Source organism: Mastomys coucha, unplaced genomic scaffold (assembly GCF_008632895.1).
Source record: "Mastomys coucha isolate ucsf_1 unplaced genomic scaffold, UCSF_Mcou_1 pScaffold22, whole genome shotgun sequence".
Classification (NCBI taxonomy): Eukaryota; Metazoa; Chordata; class Mammalia; order Rodentia; family Muridae; genus Mastomys; species Mastomys coucha.
Window position 1 is genome coordinate 111,444,740 of NW_022196905.1, and position 19,121 is coordinate 111,463,860.

Sequence of the window (19,121 nt, forward strand, 5' to 3'; positions counted from 1 at the left end):
GTGAACAGTGAGAACACCCTATGGTGTAGAGTATACACTGTGAACAGTGAGAACACCCTATGCTGTAGAGTACACTGTGAATAGTGAGAACACAACATGCTGTAGAGTACACTGTCAGCAGTGGATACCCTTTATACAAGGGAAGGAAAATTTGCAGAGACTCATCTGACAAGGGATTTACACCCAGGGAAGTGAAAAACCTGCCACAACTCAACAATAAAAACTTCAATTGAAAATAGGATTTGGGCTGGGCAGTGGTGGCGCACGCCTTTAATCCCAGCACTTGGGAGGCAGAGGCAGGTGGATTTCTGAGTTCGAGGCCAGCCTGGTCTACAGAGTGAGTTCCTCACAGACCAGTTGCCTGCCAAAAAGACTGAGGACTGCCCAGGGGCTGAGGACAAGGGGAAACTGCACCAGGGCAGACAGGATGAGCAGTTATTCCAGAAGGGCATGACAATTACCACTGAAGCCAGCAACTCAATTCTCAGGTGTCTATACTCATAAGAGAACTGAAGATACACAAAATTTACACATGAATTACTATAATGGTCAAAACTATTAAGAGACTTGATTAAAGCACCCAGATGTCCACTGGCTTAGAGATGGGCAGATGCTCTCTGTCTAATGATGGGCATTAACTGATAAAAAAGGAAGTGTTCTGATATACACTAACACGTGGGCTTACCCTGAAAACATGAAACTATGTAGCAATAAGTCATTCGAGGCCTCATGCTGACCATGCTGACCACATACGTGGATGTCCACAGGTAAGTGCACACTGAAGGAAAGTCAGCTACTGCTATTCAGAGTGCAGAGTCTGGACAGACGGGAGAGCCTACTCATTGTGCAGGGCTTCTGTCTAGGGTACTATTCTGAAATTAACTGTGCGGTTAAGTTGATGGGTCACACAGACGTAAACTCCACCTCAAGGAAGAGTTGCCAAAAATGAACTTTCAGTGGAGAGATAGCTTTGTGGGTAAAGCGCTTGGCAGACAACAATAAGGACCTACCTGAGTCTGGCCTCACAAGGCCCAGGTAAAGCTGGACATAGTAGCACACATCTGTAATGCAGTGGCCGTATGATGAGATGAGACATGGAGACAGGAGAGTCTCCACGAGCTTCTGGACCAGCTAGTCTGTACACACAGCCAAGTTGGAGGAAACAAGGACTGACAGATGATGCTGTCCTCTGATCTTTATGTGTGTTCTGCAGCATGCACACACGCACACACCTGATGTGTACATATAACACTCACACATGAATGTGTATACACACATCCATCCATCCATCCATCCTCCCTACCCCCCTCAAGAAACAAATGAAATCTGGGGATGGTGAGGATTGTTGGTCCAAGGAACGTACCGTACATCCCAGCAGCTGCCCTCAGCTCCAGCTCTGTCTCTGGCACTGCATGAGTGTGCTCTACTCTGGACCCTGGCTATCACTGAGGAATGGCACGCAGGTTAAGAGGCACACAGGAAGGATCTCACTGGACACAGCCCTGTGCTAACAGCTACGAGTTTCCTCCACTCACTGCCAGACATGGAGGCTCTGGCTGCAGTTTGCTGCCCTTAGCCTGACTGTCAGAAAACCCATGGATGAAATAATAATCTGTGGCGGTAGTCAACTCTGATGGACTGCAGTGGAACACCCGGGGAAGTGGCTGCACCACGAGGCTTCACACTGTCCAGTGTTTCCTTTCCCTGTCCTGAACAGAGGTTCCCACAACGGAACTGCAGGGTCGGGCAGGAGGCTGTAACTACTTTCCTGGAATTGAATGAGCTTAACCCCTGACTCCCCCGTTTCCTCAGGAGAACAGAGCAGAATGATGATTTGGGGTTGGGACCAATGTGTCCATGTTACTATCCTAGCTGTTGGGCAGGCTGCCCTAGCAGGGACTAACCTGGGAATGTACAAGAACTTACCAATAGGGCTAACATACATTTCACTTCTTTCATAGAAACTACACACTGGAGAGGGAAGGACTGAAGATCTAGACTTTTAGGTGACGTGGGTCTTGGCTTTTCCTCCAAAGGCTAACTGTAAGCCCCCACTGGAGACTCGAGCCCAGGCCTGTAGCTTGGGTTTATTCTAAAGGGTGGGGCATCCAGGCTCTAACTCTGAGGAGCTCTGTCCCTGCCTGTCACCTGTTGACTGATGTGCTGGGAACCTGGGACCTTCCAGTTTTATTTAAAAAATTCAGTTCCACTACATTCTAATAAATGGATTTCTCAAAATTAAACTTGGGGTTTTCATAGACCAGAGGGCCTTCTGAACTGGGTAGGTGTTGTCTCGTCATGTCATGGTGTATGAGGAAGTAGCTACAATCCAGAGTAAAAAAGGCAGCTTTACCAAGTGTTGTACCTACATGTCCAGGAAGACAGCTTTCAAGAGTCAGCTGGCAGTAGCTGTGACATCCTGGAGCTATCTGGGCTAAGGTCTTCACATACAAGGAGCTCCTTTGCTCTGGAGCACCAAGAAGCTCACAATGTACATACACTCTGGCCAGGGTCCACGGCTCCAGGCCTGATATGCGGAGGTACCTGAGAGCCCCTGATATTTGCTCCACTAGTAAACAGCTGAGACTGTCAGCTCAGATCATGGGGACTGGTCAGTTTCCCTGGCCACACACTGGAGCTACTGCCTAGGTGGTGGTGGGATGTGCAATGTGTGCGCATGTGTACATGTGTGGTAAATGTGTGTGTGCACCTGTGAGCAAGGGCATGTAGAAGTCAAAGGTCAATGCCAGCCATCCTCAGTTGCCCTCTACACCTCATCATTTGAGACAGGTTTCTCATTGAGCCCAGAGCTCCTTGACTTGCTCTGAGCTCTGAGGATTCAGCCTGTGCCCCTCCCCCACCATACAGATGAACATGAGCACACCTTTTTTGGTTGTTACTGTGGTTTTTTGTTTGTTTGTTTGTTTTCTGAGACAGGGTTTCTCTGTGTAGCTCTAGCTGTCCTAGAACTCACTATGTAGACCAGGATAGACTTGAACTCAGAAATTTGCCTGCCTCTGCCTCCCAAGTGCTGGGATTAAAGGTGTGAACCACCATGCTCAGCATGTTTCACTGTTGTTTTAAACATGGGTTCTGGGATCTACCTGTAGGTCATGTTTGCCCAGCAGTCATTTACTGACTGAGCTATCTCTCAAGCCTTAGCACACCAAACTCAGAGCTTCATTTGTAAGCCCCACTCTGCGTCTCTGAGGAGCCCCTGGGAGTCAAGAGACTGAGCGCTTTCTCCTTGGGCTCTTTTTCTATAGGTGGGTGTGGGGCTAGTGGGTGAGGTTCAGGGGTTGGAAATACTGTGTGATCCAACAGTGATTTCTTCAAGCTGCTGCTCTACTGGGACAGAGCTTTGAGATTTGGCACAAAGGAACGCTCGCCTCAGAGCTGATACCCACAGCCGATGCTTGGCACCTGCAGCCCAGGCTGGGCCCAAGGGAGGGGTGCCAGCAGCCTTGGCCTCCATCCAGTCTACCTCTCTCTGGGGCACTGAAACAGACACAGCAGGTAACTAGCCAAAAAGCAGACAGAAAGCAAAGGAAAAGACAGGACAAGGGGGAGAAAACTAAAATCTGGACCGGAAGGGTCTTTCAAACACTTTAATCCTGCAGTGAGAAAGACTGGCACGGGCCTGTGTGCTGGGGAAACTGACTCCCTCAGCCAACGTGTTAAAGAGAAGGCCGCTAATCAGCTAAATACAAACTGGAATCTGTTCCCATCAAGTCTCTTTCCTGTCACCAGAGGGACACACAGCGTTCTGAAATACAGTCTTGGCCTCTCTTGGCAGACAGCCCTATTGTGATGAACATAGCCCGTCCCTTAGGTTATTGTTTTTAATGTTGGAAAGTGAGCTTTTCAGTGCCAAACAAATTCTGCAGCAGGGGACAGAAGATATTCCAAGTGATCTCTCTGGACCATCCACCAACTGCCTGCAAAGAGAACTTTCCTGTGGTGCTTTAGAAGCCGAGTGGATGTGTAGCAGGTCCAACTATTACCTAATGTGAGACTGTGCTCCAAGTCCAAAGGATGGGGCTGGGCCTTCGGGCAAGGCTGAAGCATGAGGTATGCATGGCTCCGGGCCAAGATGATGGGCCCTTCAGCCCTGACCTACCTCCTGTCCATGTTGCCGCTGACCATGAGGTTGGGAGGGCTGTCCCGGATGTTGACACAGGTGAAGTCTCCGAGTGCGTTGCCCAGCTTCGAGAGGCAGCGTTCTGCTTCCAGGCTGTACACCAGGATCTGAGGGGAAAGAAAGCACAGGGTGTCAGCCCCATACAATCAGGGGACATAATCTACTTTCCATGTGCCACCCTTGAGGAGAAGTGTGCTTCCCTCTGTCCCCACAAGACGTTTTGCTGCCCAATGGCTTGGGCACTTGCAGGCCACTGAGAGTAGAGGGACACAGCCAATTAAGTGACAAAAGACCAAGATGGGGAAACCAAAGAGTTCCTGGGCAAAAGCAGGGGACAGACAGATGAGCAGCAGTCAGCCAGCCCGCTTTCCCCACACAGCTCAACTGAATCCTAACCCACACACGTTTTCTGGGTTTGCTTGCTGGTTGTTTTGTTTTAAGGAATGGAAGCAACAAGTCACTGGCTTCTGATCTGGGGTTAGCTGAAGAGCTTACAGGAGCTGAGGGAAGTGTACTGCAGACACAATGACATGGCAGCTCACACTGAGCCACACTCCAACAGCACCTTCTTCCCCACTCTCCCCTCTGGGGCTGGGAATTTGGTTCTGGGTGTCAAAGCCAGCGAGCTGATGTCTGCAGGCTCTAGACACTGTCACCCTCCTGGACAGTTGTGCCTCTTCCTCAGCAAAGGAGAATGAAGGACGGATCACAGACACCTCCTGGAGTCAGGCCTGAATCAGGGTTTGGGTTTTTTGTTTTTTGTTTTTTGAAACAGGTTCTCACTGTGTAGCCCTGGCTGTCCTGGAACTCACAGAGATATACTTACCTCTGCCTCCAGAGTGCATACACCACCATAACCTGTTGTCCAGTTAATTTTTTAATGAAAAACATTTCTAGCTCAGCTGGGTGCATTCAGTGAACAGTACACAGGCCTTTCCACTCTACTTGCACTGACTTCTGCTGAGCGCATGGTGAGCACTCTGGGTTTGCAGAGCGACTCTATGGCACTCCAACAAAGCATGTGCTCCTCTAGTTAACCCAGATACTTAGCACTTAAGAGTGGAGATTCTTGTGTTGGTCCTGAGAAATTCCTAACACATTACATCATCTCCACTGTGGAACAACCATCAATCTCATGGTGGCACACATTTCTAACACCTGAACCTTCAAGAGTCTGTGGGAATCTAACACCATGGTCGGGGTAATTAACTACTGTGGAAAGACAGCGGCAGAATCCACAACACCTAATTCTCAACACCTAATCCACAAGACAAGATGCAGCGAACAAGAAAAGTTCTAGACAGAGAGGCAAGTGTGCTTGTTTGCTTTTATTTTTAGAAACAGGGTCTCATTGAGTATTCCTGGCTATCCTGGGACTCAGTGTATAGATCAGGTTGGCCTCCAACTCAAGAGATCCACCAGCCTCTGCCTCCTGAGTGCTGGGATTAAAGGCATGTGCCATGCCTGGCTCCTGACAAGAATGTTTTAAACAATTTATAAATAACTAAGATGGTGCTGTTTCCAATACAGACATGATCAAATCCATCTTCAGCAGCTGAGCTGGACACTATTACAGGTGGCTTCTGGAAGGAGGAAAAATGAAAACCAGAGCTACCTGAGGGTGTGCTTGGACAATGTTCCCAGCGCAAAGCAGCAGCTCTGAGGTAAGGCGTTTCAAGTGCAGCCCTGCCCTGTGCATGCACAGAAATGCTACGGTAGCCCCAGAGAAATACAGCTTCTGTGTAACAATTTTTAAAAGTCTATTAATTTTCTAAAAAGGAAACTGTTCTGGACCTGATTATCATCACAGAGATTTCAATACTTCAGACTGACATTTTTGTTTCTACAGCATATCAGCGTGCACAGCAGGAATGCGGGACTTCAGCAGCAGAGGAAGAAGCACAAGAATGAGGCGCACACAGCCAGCAGTAGCCTCCACTTTCTTTTAGTTCCTTTTTGACAAGTGGATGAATCATCTCTGAGTGATGTGGAGAGATAATCCTTGCCAAAAGGACTCTGCAAATTCATCATGAAGACATCCAAGTCAGCAGTCAAGTAGTTCTAAAGTACTCAATAATTCAACGGCTCAGAACTATCCAAAGAGAACCTTTACCATTGCGTTTAGTTAAAGACCACAGAGATTGGAAAACACATTACCATCTCCAAGGCAGGTCTTCCACGCTACAAGTCCCTTAACGACCTTTACCATGGCTCCCTCCCTCCCACACTCTCTCTCTTTTAATAAGGTTGAGCAAATGGGACTTCATTTGATCTGATTGCCACTGCCTAGTGACATCAATTATTCATGCTCACACTCCCTCTTGTTAAGACCATGCATTAGACTAATTTTTCTCTTTATTGCCCTGGTTGGGTGAGTCTTAACCCACGACCACTTGAGTTGTTCTCAGAGGTGTTCAGAGATGCTTGAGAGAAGGGAAACTCCCCCCAGCTACAATGTGGGAGCAGGTGCTCTGCACTAATGTGGCTACTGAGTCGATAGATTAGCTGAGCAGCAAATGCAGGTTCAGCAGTGTTAGCTGCAACCACAGCGCAGGCAGACATGTGCTGCTATCCGCTGAGTCTCCTGGACATCTGCAGGCGACGCGCTTCGAGCTCTCATTCTCCCTTCTGTAGTGCAGTTGGATCTATGGGACCCTCTGGGAATGAGAGCTGCATCATCATAAGGGACCAGGCAGCAAGTTTTCCATTTCTGCTTATTTCCCCCTCAGAAAGATTAAGTTGTTTCTCATAAAACAGTTTTAGAATCCTAGCTTTCAACTATTCTGACTGTTCTCAAGTCTACTTTTAAAGACATGTTTTAAATATACGACATCTTATAGTTTAACAATAAAATATGTAACAGAAGAATGTGGTGGCCCAGTGCGGCTCATCTCCAGGAACAAGCCACCCTGAACAGTCTGGTAATAAATGCATAGATTTTAGTTTAAAGGTCTGTCTCTCTTGCTCTGTACATGCTGCATAAGTCATCTCTATGTGAGGCTGGTGTTTTACAATGGGTCTCTACTACAAGAAGCTCTGGGTATTTTGAATGGCTAGGAGAGCTTCCATGGTGAATACATAATTCCATTCTGATAAATAAGTTGTTTCTATCTGGTTTTTGATAAATCACTCAACAGCCGGGTGACAAACATTTACAAATCTTCTGAGTAGCGGGCACTGGAGTGAACTGGTGTGGCAGCTAACATACTGCCAGATAAAAGAGTCATATCTGTGCCAGCTGCTGCTGGCCCAGCTGGCCCACTCTTCCCCACATGGGACCTGCCTCTTCTGGGATGACAGAGCCATCGTAATGCTGTGTCCTAGCAGCTGGTGTCTCAAGCAGGAGGAGGGCTGTTGTACTGGCCATAGTATTATGGGAAGAAGATAGTCACAGGTCCACCATCTGGAAATCATCAGCGACTACTCTAGGTGGGGAGGCTTGCATCTTCTACATGTGACCAGGTCTGCTGAGGGTGCCTAGAGGCTCTGGCTTTCCAGACAAATCATGATGGAAGGGCCAAAAGGTGGCTACTACCCTCAAAGTGGGGTCAGCTGAAAGCTTGCCACCCCCTTCTTCTTCTCCACTCTGAGAAATCAGAATTGAGCACAGGAACTTCTTCTAAACCTGGGACTGACATCACTCATCTGTAAGCATGAACCACCAATAAACAGAGATGCCTTCGAAGAGCTTTGGAGCTTTGCCGACAGAACTGTGATTGTGTTCTGATGAACAAGGAACACAACCACATTAATTTTACCAAACTTGAGAGGGTGGCTGGCTCGCCTCCTTGGAGCCTCAGGCTTCTTCACCAGCGTGCTCAGCAATGAAGGCGCCTCTACCCTGAACAACAGCATTGTAAGAACATTTTGAAGCAAAGAGAATTTGCCTGCTTCCCTTTAAACAAGGGGTATGCTGAAAAGGGATGGAAAGCATTCCAAAGACACAGAGGTAAGGCCTGACCCAAAGCTGCAGACACAGCTTACCCCTCTTCCTCCTATCTCTAGCTACCAAATACACTTTGCTCTTTGGGGAAAGGCGCGGGCAGACGCCAGCTCTGAACAGTGCAAGCCAGCCACATGCTCTGCATCTGCACCCAGTCAGGTGTGCTCTGCTCTCTCCACCACCACACATCACACACATGCTGCATCTGGTGTTCCCAAGTGCCACCCTGAACTGTGTCTTCTGCTTGCAGCTCTCAGACACTGAGAGGAAAACAGTCGCAAACTGTCTGGAAAGGTGCAGCTTTGTTACCCCATACTTACACAGCGAAGTGCTTCCTTGACAGGGGGGTGGGATGGGGCTGTGTGGTCCCTGGAGCAGAAATGCTGCTGCTCCACCTTGGACGCAGTGCTCAGCATGACTAGCACCAGATGCGTGCATGACCAGCAGGTACCAGATGCCATGGTCCTTATGTGGGCCTGCATCTGGCTAGGTGCATGCTTTTTTATTTAGTGATAAACTGGTTCAGACTAGAGACTGAGCAAAACTAGAATTCACTCCAGTTTTGGCCTTTCCTCTACCGCTTACCTCTTCCTTCCACTCCCAGGTGACCTGAGGTTTATTCAAAAGCTACTTCATCCTGCCAGAGTACACCAACCCTGTGGGTTCTCTTGCTGTCTGATAAGGTGGCAGACCAGTATGCCTGGTAGAAAGCTTCTCAAAGTGTAACTCAAGTCAGCTACCAGACAGCCCTTTGCACCCTCTGTTCACCACAAGGGAAGTGATACAATCCACAGGAGCCCAAAATGAAGAGAGCATTGAGATTACAAAGGAGTCTGGGAGCCTGGCTGGGGGCTGCTCTGGAGACCTCTGACTATGTCAGGTGGGGACCCAGCGTTTGTCAGCACAGGAGACATCATAACTGAGATCTTTGCATAAAGCTGAGTCTATGCAAATAATAGCTGGTGGGGTGAAGGTGAGACCCCGCCCTGGGTGCAGCTCAGCTCAGCTCAGCTCAGCTCAGGAGTACAATGCTCCCACACCACCTGGAGCCACCCAGACCTCTGTGGTACCTGAAAATCAATACCAGCTGTGTATCCGCTCACAATAAAGGATGGAACCTGGATACAGAAAGAAGCAGGGACAGGCTTCTGAAGCAGTGACAGTTTCAGGTTAAAGACAGAGTCGGCTGCATCCAGTCTGGGGTCGGCATGTACAGTCACCTACTGTGTGGCAGGGCAGGCAGCAGCAAACTGAGTACATTGAAGAAAGTGAACTCAGAATTTCTAGTATTCACAGTAGATGGATGAGCTAAGCAAAGACTGAGGGCAATCCAGGGAGACCCCAAGAGCTAGAAGCTAGATCTGAGCAGTTCCTTAGAACATACCGCAGACACGTAGATGGGACTGAGGCCAGATTACTATGTTGGTCCAACACATCTAACCTGAGCTCCACAGAGCGAACAGAGAAGCTTTCAACAGGAACTGGGTGTTTGGTATGGCTGAAAGGAATCATCAGAAATCACCAACAGAATAAATTAAAACAAATCCATACACAGATGCTGGGAGTGAAAGCAGAGAACATTAGATCCGAGTGCTGATCTTAGAGGTTCCGCTGTTTTTGACACAGGGCTCTGTCGGTCCCAGGCTAGCTCAGAGCTGGAGGACTGGACGTTCCAACAGCAAAGGGAGACAAGTCCTCAGAGGCATGAGCAGTCATAGCCATAGTCATCTTTGCACCAGTGTCAGTGGATGTCAAAACCAGCAGTATCTTCAAGGGACTGAGCAAATATTGTCAACATAAAACCACAGTAATCTAGCCAGGCTGGTCTTCAAGAGGGCCAGCACAATGAGGACATTTCAGTTAGAAAGGCAGGCTGGGCCTCACTGACAAAGTGAATGAACTGAAAACCACTCCAGAAAAAGTCTGAGTGGTTGGGAGAAGTGACTCAAGTAACTGCAGAGAAAGAACAACACAGGCTACAAACAGTGAAGCGTCAGCAGTAACAGAACAACTCTGGCCCTATTCTAGTCCAATGCCAGAAGGAAGGAAATGTCCCTGAACCACCAGATGCCAGCCGCACAGGGTGAACATGGGCCTACTTCTCTGGATTCCAGAGCAGTGCCTGGCTGCGCACCAGATGAAGCAGATGAAGTGTGTGGTCCCCACACACTGTCTGACCATGGTCATAAGCGACACTGTCTTAGAAAGACAGGCTTTGAGTGTGAACATGAACACACGGTTCTGCTGCATGGTGCAGCTCTGCAAAGACGGCCGTCAACACTCTTTTTTGTAAACAGAAAAGACAGGAAAGGAAAGAATAACAACTGATACATTTCACCACAAAGCAAGGTGAGCATGCTGCTTCACTCACAAGGCTAAGTGAATGGCCCAGGGAATTTACAGATGAGCTCAGATTTTAAAAAAAAGAATGAGGAAGATGGACAACTGGGGAGGGCAAGGAGGCTGGGGAAAAAGTAAATCACATACAAAACAGCTGATAAAAAATAAAAAAGCAGTTAATATACATGAATAATGGATGTCTGATTTAAAAGCAGTTTACTCTGATATGATGTAATTTTTGACAACCAGCCAGAGAGACGATTTTAAGTCCTTGCCAGAGATAAGTCATAGCGTGAGGCCTGGCGCAGCCATGTCTGTGAACATGTGGAGAATGACTTTCACCACCGTCTCAGAGGTGACTTAACTGTTGGCAAACAGAAGCTGCCTCTCAGGTGCCCTGAGCAGCACCCTGCATGAGGCAGCGCTTGAAGAGATGGCTCCCTGACATGAGCATAGCCCCCTGAAAACAGCCCCCCAACAGCTTCCATGACAGGCTCTGGCACTGTCTGTCCTCCCTTACACAAAGGAGAAGCAGCCTGGCCGCTCTTGTGCCTAAGTTTTAATTGGAGCGACAAACCCACAAGGCCAAGATATTTCAGGGATGGGACAGTGATGCTGAGCGTCGCCAGGCACTGGGTAGGCAAGGCCTTACACACTCCCTACCATGTGCCAATGCACCTGCAACCCTGGTTGTTCCAGGACTGGGCTCTTTCTTCCTGGGGAGGCAGTGCCAATCACATAGGCTGTGCCAGGCTCAGGGCTTTGTGATGTGGGCAGATGTCTATAAAGGACCACACCAACCAAACCAATACCTACTGTGACCCAAGCCTGAAAGGAACCGAGTGAGCACATCCTGTAGAGTCCAGGACTCTCAGGTCTCCGTGTCTCCTTACACATGCCCAGGGTGATGAAGGTCTCCTTAGAGCAGTGAGCAGTGGCAGTTTCAGCCTGCTTCAGCTATCTCCTTACATAGCCATCTCCACAGGGGAAGAGGGTAAGGGTGTGACCACCATGAACACTGAAGAGAGCAGGAGCCACTTCTTATCCAGAGCATGTCACCATGCAAACATGCCCGAAGCCTGGGGGCCTGCATGCTGTGCCTCATCATAGAAAGCAGCACGAGAATTTCTACACAGTTCACAGGTATTAAGGACACAGGCCCAATCACAAAAGACTGCACATCATGGTATGTACTCACTGATAATTGGATATTAGTCCAGAAGCTCGGAATACCCAAGATATAATCCATAAACCATAAGAAACTCAAGAAGGAAGACAAAAGTGTGGATACTTCGATCCTTCTTAGAAGAGGGAACAGAATACCCATGGAAGGAATTGCAGAGAGAAAGGATAGAGCAGAGACTGAAAGAAGGACAATCCAGAAACTGCCCCACCTGGGGGTCCTTCCCATATACAATCACCAAACCCAGACTCTATTGTGGATGCCAGCAAGCGCTGGCTGACAGGAGCCTGATATACCTGTCTCCTGAGAAGCTCTGCCAGTGCCCGACTAATACAGAAGTGGGGGCTCACAGCCATTCACTGGACTGAGCACAGGGTCCCCAATGAAGGAGCTAGAGAAAGGACCCAAGGAACTGAAGGGTTTGCAGCCCCCTAGGACAAACAACAATATGAACTAACCAGTATCCTCAGAGCTCCCAGGGACTAAACCACCAACCAAAGAGTACACATGGTGGGACTCATGGCTCCATCTGCATATATAGCAGAGGATGGCCTAGTTGGTCATCAATGGGAAGAGAGGCCCTTGGGTCCTGTGAAGGCTCGATGCCCCAGTGTAGGGGAATGCCAGGGCCAGGAAGCAGGAGAGGGTGGGTTGGTGAGCAGGGGGAGGGGGGAGGGAATAGGGTTTTTTTTCAGAGGGGAAACCAGGAAAGGGGATAATATTTGAAATGTAAATAAAGAAAATATCTAATTAAAAATTATGTATTACACATGGAAAAAAAAAAAAAGGCCATAGGCCACATGGGCCCTGTGAGACAGGGCATCAGTGCATGAACTTTATAGGGAGAAATGAAGCTGCATGCCAGGGCACAGCTCCTTAAAGTGCAACCGCTATACTGTCTTCAATGGAGGTGACAGGTAAAGAGTGGTCAGAGTTCTCACAGCCTGTAGGCCCGATGCTTTGAGGCAGAAAGCCAGGCTAATTACCCTTTCTTTTGACCAACCTGACTTCTGCTTCAGACCCAAATTAAAATCGGCTCAGAGGGTGGGCCAGCAGAAAGTCCCTAAGCCAGACCATGGAAACAAATGGCAGCTGAAGTGGGCTAAAGTCAGTCAGGCAGAGCTTTTACTGTGGGTGCACAGTCCATAGACAGTGCGTACTTACTTGTTTTATATATATATAAATACATACATACATACATACATACATACATATATATATATATATATATATATATATATATATATATATATAAAATATAGCAACCTCTGCTCACTGCATAGTCCGTGATGCTATCCCTGGGGACCCGCAAAGCAGTGTAGTACTCAATTCTCCCACAATATACTCCGGAGTCTCAACTGCCACCAGGAAACTAACTGAAATCCATCTGAAATACCTTGCTCCACAGTGCACAGAGACCAGATGGGAAGCAGGCCAGACAGAGCCCAGCCCTTCCCACCCCAGCTACCATACCAGAGAGCCCCTTTCTGATCTCTGCCCAAACTGGTTATTCCCAAGAGCCAGCACCGTTCTGTGTGCAGAACTCTACTGTGCCTGCAGTTCATCTGACCCTAAAAAATGCTGTAAGGTGAGACTACTACTTTTCTCACTTCCAACTCCAAAGCAATGGAGTTGACCGAGGACACATCTCTCACCCAGCTGGGAAGTTCTGCAAGTAGGCTTCACTGTTCCTGCTCTTTAAACCTCTACTCCAGGACACCCCAAATGCAGTCCCAGCAGGAGTGTCAATGGTAGCTCTGGGGACGTCATATACTGGCCAGGCACACCGATCACCAGCTCTGCTCCTGTGGGTGCTAACCTCAGACATGTCAGGACCTCTGTGCTCTAAATACTTGTGCTGCTTCCCAGCTGTTGTGGGATACAGTGCTGGTTAGCAACAGGGTCAAAATGTGAGCTGTGGGTTCCTATGTGTTGAGTTCAAGGGAGGGACAACAAGGCTGAAGCTGAGGCCTATGCTTCTGGAAGGACATGAGATGAGAAGGGATAGGGAAAGGAGGCATGTGCTAGTCCTGGGCAGGAAGGAACACCACGTTTAAGGGTGAGCACCTCCGGCTGTGTACAGACTCACCACGTAGGTGCATATAGGGAGTTGGAAGCTAAGGTGGTACCTGACTTCTGAGGGCTGTGAAGCCAGGCTACAGGCAGGCAGTAAGGCACCACCCATATGCTTGGCATGGGCCATTTTTCTGATCTAACTGGAAATAGTTGGTGTATGAGTGTGTACCAAGGAGTGCAAGGTATGCAGGGGCATAGGTGTGTGTCAGGGAGTGCAGGAGTATGGGTAAGGATAAGGGGAGGGGTGCAGGGGTATGTAGGTATGTCAGGGAGTGCAGGGTGCAGGAGTGGGAGGAGGGGTGCAAAGACATAGCTCTGGGGTGTTTTCAGTGTGCATTTCAAAATCTCCTGTGAAAAAGATATATGAGTTCCCAACCCAAGGAAATGGGGAAGTGGAAGCCCAGCCTATTGTAGGAACAGGAGCTCGGGCCAGTGCCTCAGCCTAGATTCTGACAGGGACCTGAAGAAAACTGGGTATGGTACCTGGGGTTAGGTACAGCAAGTGACCCTCATCAGTGCACTATGCTTGATGAGGAGGGAAGCGACGGTTAAGACCCAGGTCACGGCAGGGCTGCCTCTTACGGCTAGCTTTCAGAGGACCTGCAGTCTCACTTTAACACTCAGCAAACCTCATGACCCTGCCCAAGTCTTGTAATTTGGCAAGAGACTGCTCAAGTGTGAGCTGAGTTAGTTTTCCTCTGCCTAGCTGCAAGGGAACCCATCCTGCAGTTCACTGTTGAGGGAATGCTGTAAGGAGTACTCTAGTGTCCACAGAAGAAGTACGTGTGCAACTCAATAATTGATGCCAGTGCTGACCCCATACTCTAATCCAGGACTTACAGAAGACAGATGTGTGGGCTACATTTAATAAAGCACAGTCTTGGGGAGAGGGAACAGGTCCTCCCCCAGGGGAAACTGGGAAAGGAGATATCATTTGAAGTGTAAATAAATAAAATATCTAATAAAAAATAAATTCTACCAAGTAGCATTTAAAAAAAAAATAATAAAGCACAGTCTTCTAGGGACTGGGAAAGAGCAGAAGTCTTTGACTTTAATTGCTGGGTATTATCTGAATACAGTAAACATCTGAAATAGTTGGAGGCTGAGCCCACACCAGCCATGTGCTGTGTGTTCTTATTCTCCCTTGCTCCTTCCCTGCTCAGCCTGTCAGCCTCAACTGTCTGGACTGGGTGGGAACATGCAGCTCAGCCCACAGTCACTGTGTTCACACCTGGAAGGAGGCAAGGTCTCCTCAGGTCCTGAAAAACATGCTGATTTTTAACACTGACAAACCTGGGCAATATTTACCCTGAGACTCATCTGGTACAGAGAACAAAGCCATCCCCGTCTGTGTTGGGGAGATAATCCCAAAAGCCAACTCCAAGTTCAGTCTCCCACGTGTGTAGGATGGTGAACCAGGACAGGAAGTCTACATAACCAGGGAAGTTACTGGAAAAATTAGACCCTAAATAAAAATCCAACAAAGAAGTAAATAGGACAGAAAGTTTTGGAGAGCACATGAAAACTATTTTACAAACTTTCGTTTTTTGATTGCTTGTCTTGCATGTGAAGTATCAAGTCTTGATTCTCAGAAACAGAAACCTCAACAGAAGAAAAGATGGCTCTCTGATTTTTGGCAGATATGGCAGAAGGCACTCCGTCTGCAGCACACTCCGACCCAAGGCTCCAGACAGACGCTCACCTTGTGGCCAGTGCAGGCAACCAATCCCAAGTCTCTTCCTAGCTGCACATGGGCAGTCATTAGCTCAGAGACTCAGGCAATAATTTGTAGCGTGATGTAAGCTGCTGCAGCCCAAGCCAGCCTCCCTCCCTGCCCAGCACAGCCCAGCACAGTCCAGCCTGCGATGACTTCACCCCTTACCCTGATTAGGATGCACTCCGCGTGCTGCTTAATACAATCTGCCATCAAATGCCAAGAGCTTCAGAACTAAATTGGGAAATATGCTCAGATCCACAGAGCAATGCTAAGAGTACTGAGTGGGGCTCCGGCTCCCTTTATGAGACACGAGCTCATCAACAGCATGGAGCTTGCCTATGGCAGCTCTGCCTCTAGCCATCCACCCTGAGAACACATTCAGGCAGCAAAAGGATTAATAAAGGTAGTGTGCTGTTATAGTTACAGAAACAAAAGCACTGCTGATGAATTCTGAACTATGAGACAAAAATACATTTTAGGAGGCTACTGAAGCATCAGGGACCATGTTGGGGGCTATGTGGATGTACTGTAATGTGAAGTGACGTGGTCAAGACACTTCTGTCTCTTCTACTGTCAGTTGCCATTCAGTGACATTTACACTCAAGTCTGAGAACCCAAGAACGGACATCGGGACTCAGAATTCTTTTCTGCTGTGAGTTAAAGGCCTCCGAGCAGCCCCTCTTGCTGGGATACTCCATTCCTGCCCCATCATTCCTGCCCAATGCAATAAGCATGCTCCTTAGAGACAACATATAAGCCTCAGGTGCTCAGCACCACTCACAAAACCCAAAAGTCATGGTCCATCCCTCACTGCCTAAGAGAGGCCAGACAAGTGTTCCACAGATCACGGACCCCAGAGGAGTACCCAGCAAGCAGTGGAGGCATCCAGCAGTGCACTCAACACTCTGTACCATGACATTGGCCTAAGTGCTGCCAGCCCTGCCATACCATATGGGGGAAGCCTTATAAGTAGAGAGATAAAAAGTCTGAACTGAACAACAAAGTCAGACAAGGCCCCACCCTCCTTCCCAGCTGCAAAGCCTAGAGAGAGGCACCCAGGAAGCCTGTGGGGTGGGTGCTGTCACCCCTCAAGAATATCCTCAGTACAGTAGGACTGTCATGAAGGATACACTGGTTTGACCCACATAGTCCTCAAAGACGAGCTTACCCTGTGAACACTGGTGCAGGCCACACTCTTGCAGAGTAGGCGGAATGGTGGAGCCATCACAAGGTACGATGCTAGAAAGCTCTAAAACCTGACCAAACAACAGCAGGGAGCTCTGTGATGTGTCTTACAAAGCTACCCCGATGGGCAGAGACAAGGAGCAAACAGTGATGTGGAGTGCTCTAGTATTTATGAACGTTTGTCTTCCCGAGGCAGGGTCTCTCATGAGAGCCCTAACTGGCCTGAACTCCCTATGTAGATCAGGCTAGACTTCAAGACATACCTGCTTGCCTCTTCTCCATCCACACTTTAGACAGAGAGAGGGTACTGCTTGGCTCCATTCACACTTTACAGAGAGAGGGCCCATTTCACAAGGATGCACAAGAAATGGGCCACACGCCTTTAATACCAGCACTTGGGAGGCAGAGGCAGGCGGATTTCTGAATTCCGAGGCCAGCCTGGTCTATAGAGTGAGTTCCAGGACAGCCAAGGCTACACAGAGAAACCCTGTCTCAAAAAAACCAAAACCAAAACCAAAAACAAAAAAAAAAAGAAATGGGCAATACCAACTTAGCTCCAATTGGTTAAATGACAGGCAGCAGCGACTGATAGGCTCTGGGAGGAAGCTCCTGCCCTGCACTTCTCATATCTGAACTTCTCAATCAGGAGAAATCTTTATCAAGTCAGGTTCAAACTATTGGCTATTCTGCCAATGACCTGGATTCAGTTCCCAGAGCCCACTTGGTGGTTCACAGCCATCTGGAACTCCCATTCTGGGAGTTCAATGCCCTCTTCTGGCCTCTACAGGTACTGTATGCTTAGTGCCCAAATATACATGCAGACAAAATACCCATACATATAAAAAGTGTTTAAAAATATTTTTTAAAGTAAAGGCAAAAATATAAATTTGACATTTTGACTTTGTATAGCCAAAGAAAATGCTGGTAAATGCTGTGTGGCCACCTGCCCTGCCCTTCAATTCAAACCTAGGAACAATGGCTCCATCAGACTCCAGGTGTGCAGAGCACTAACTCTCCGAGGTCTTCCAGCCTGCACCACAGAGGGCAGCCTTGCTCCCAGCTTTGACAGACAAGCTCTGCAAATGGCTTCTTAACAAAGAAATCTGTGTGTGATGGTGTTTAACACTCCAATGCCAGCCACACAGTGATGTGGTACCTGTGATACCCACATGACCTGCCAGCTGAGTGGATAAAAGGTGGACACCGAAGGCTGTGGGGCCTAAACCACCAGTGTGGTCAGCATATGGTACAAAGACATCATCCAGTGACCAGAAATAGCACCCTTGGATACTCTCACAGGCTATGGAGAATTAAGCCCCCAACTAAAATCCATCATAGTGTTTGGACTACAGTGGGCTTTGATCATGGCTGATCAATAGTGGACTGTAGTTAAACCCCAGTCCTGTATCAGATACAAATGAAGACAGAACAAAACTCTCTGTTCTCATAAAGCCTTCATCTGAGTTCTAGCTGTAGAGGCCAGAGACACAGACATAAGTTCCCCGTGTGTAGCTCCAAGCAAACATGCTGGTAGGTGGCTCACACCAGCCTAATAAGCAGCGCAGGCGCTTTCAGTGGCAAGCTGAATGCACAAGGCCAATTCACAGAGTTTACAAGCAAAGAGTCAAGTGAGCCTCCAGTACCTGGCTTAACAGACCTGGATCAGCAACTGTGACTGATGTGTGGCTGCTCTGAGAAAGCAGAAGATGCAGTGAAGAGGAAGGCTCTTTTGGTCCTGTCTGCCTCCCTCCTCAGGTGGGTAGCACTCCTCATGGAAAGCCATCTTCGTGTTGTGTTATAGGTGACTGGAGGACTGTGCAGCAGTAACTAACATCTGCACGACTGAATGCTGCTGTCGTCATCTGAATATTGCCTAACAACATCCTGTCGTTAGCACACCTCCCTCTGCCTTCACCTCAAAAGAGCAAGTCATCCAAAAGCATCAAAACTAGTAATAAGTTATTTGAGGTACAAGGCATTCTAAGTATTAATTTCAAAAAATTAATGTCTCACTCAGCTGATCATTACAATCAATTCTTTTCCCTGGTTGGAAGCTTGAGAGGCATTAAAATGAAATGTCCAGGAAACCTATGCATCTGGTGAGTTAGAGAGCAGGGCCTGCATGCTGAGAACAGCACAGAGCCGGACACAGCTCAGTGGCTCATGCTTATTGGCAAGTGAAGTCCTAGGTACCTAGAGAGAGTGAGAGAAAAATTACAAATACTATTTCAAGTAGAGCAGTTTTGTTTCGTTTTGTTTTGTTTATTTGTTTTTCGAGACAGGGTTTCTCTGTGTAGCTCTGGCTGTCCTGGAACTCACTCTGTAGATCAGGCTGGCCTCGAACTCAGAAATCCGCCTGCCTCTGCCTCCAAAGTGCTAGGATTAAAGGCATGTGCCACCACCGCCTGGCTGAGCAGACCAGTTTTAATGTCACCATCACACAATGTCTCTGAGAACTCTAAAAACAAATGGAACAAAACTGTGAAGGTTAAGAGAGACAGAAACGAGAAACCAAGCCCTTCCACCAGGAATCCGA

The 19,121-nt window shown here is 48.2% G+C and overlaps 1 protein-coding gene across 1 annotated transcript in view; it reads right to left on the bottom strand.

Moving 5' to 3' along the window:
• Window positions 1–19,121, bottom strand: part of Fbxw8 (F-box and WD repeat domain containing 8) — a 95,561-nt gene that overhangs the window by 10,101 nt on the left and 66,339 nt on the right. The window contains exon 8 of the mRNA XM_031337640.1: window positions 4,121–4,248. Within this exon, the coding sequence (XP_031193500.1) occupies window positions 4,121–4,248 (128 nt within the window). The remainder of the gene's footprint in view (window positions 1–4,120; window positions 4,249–19,121) is intronic.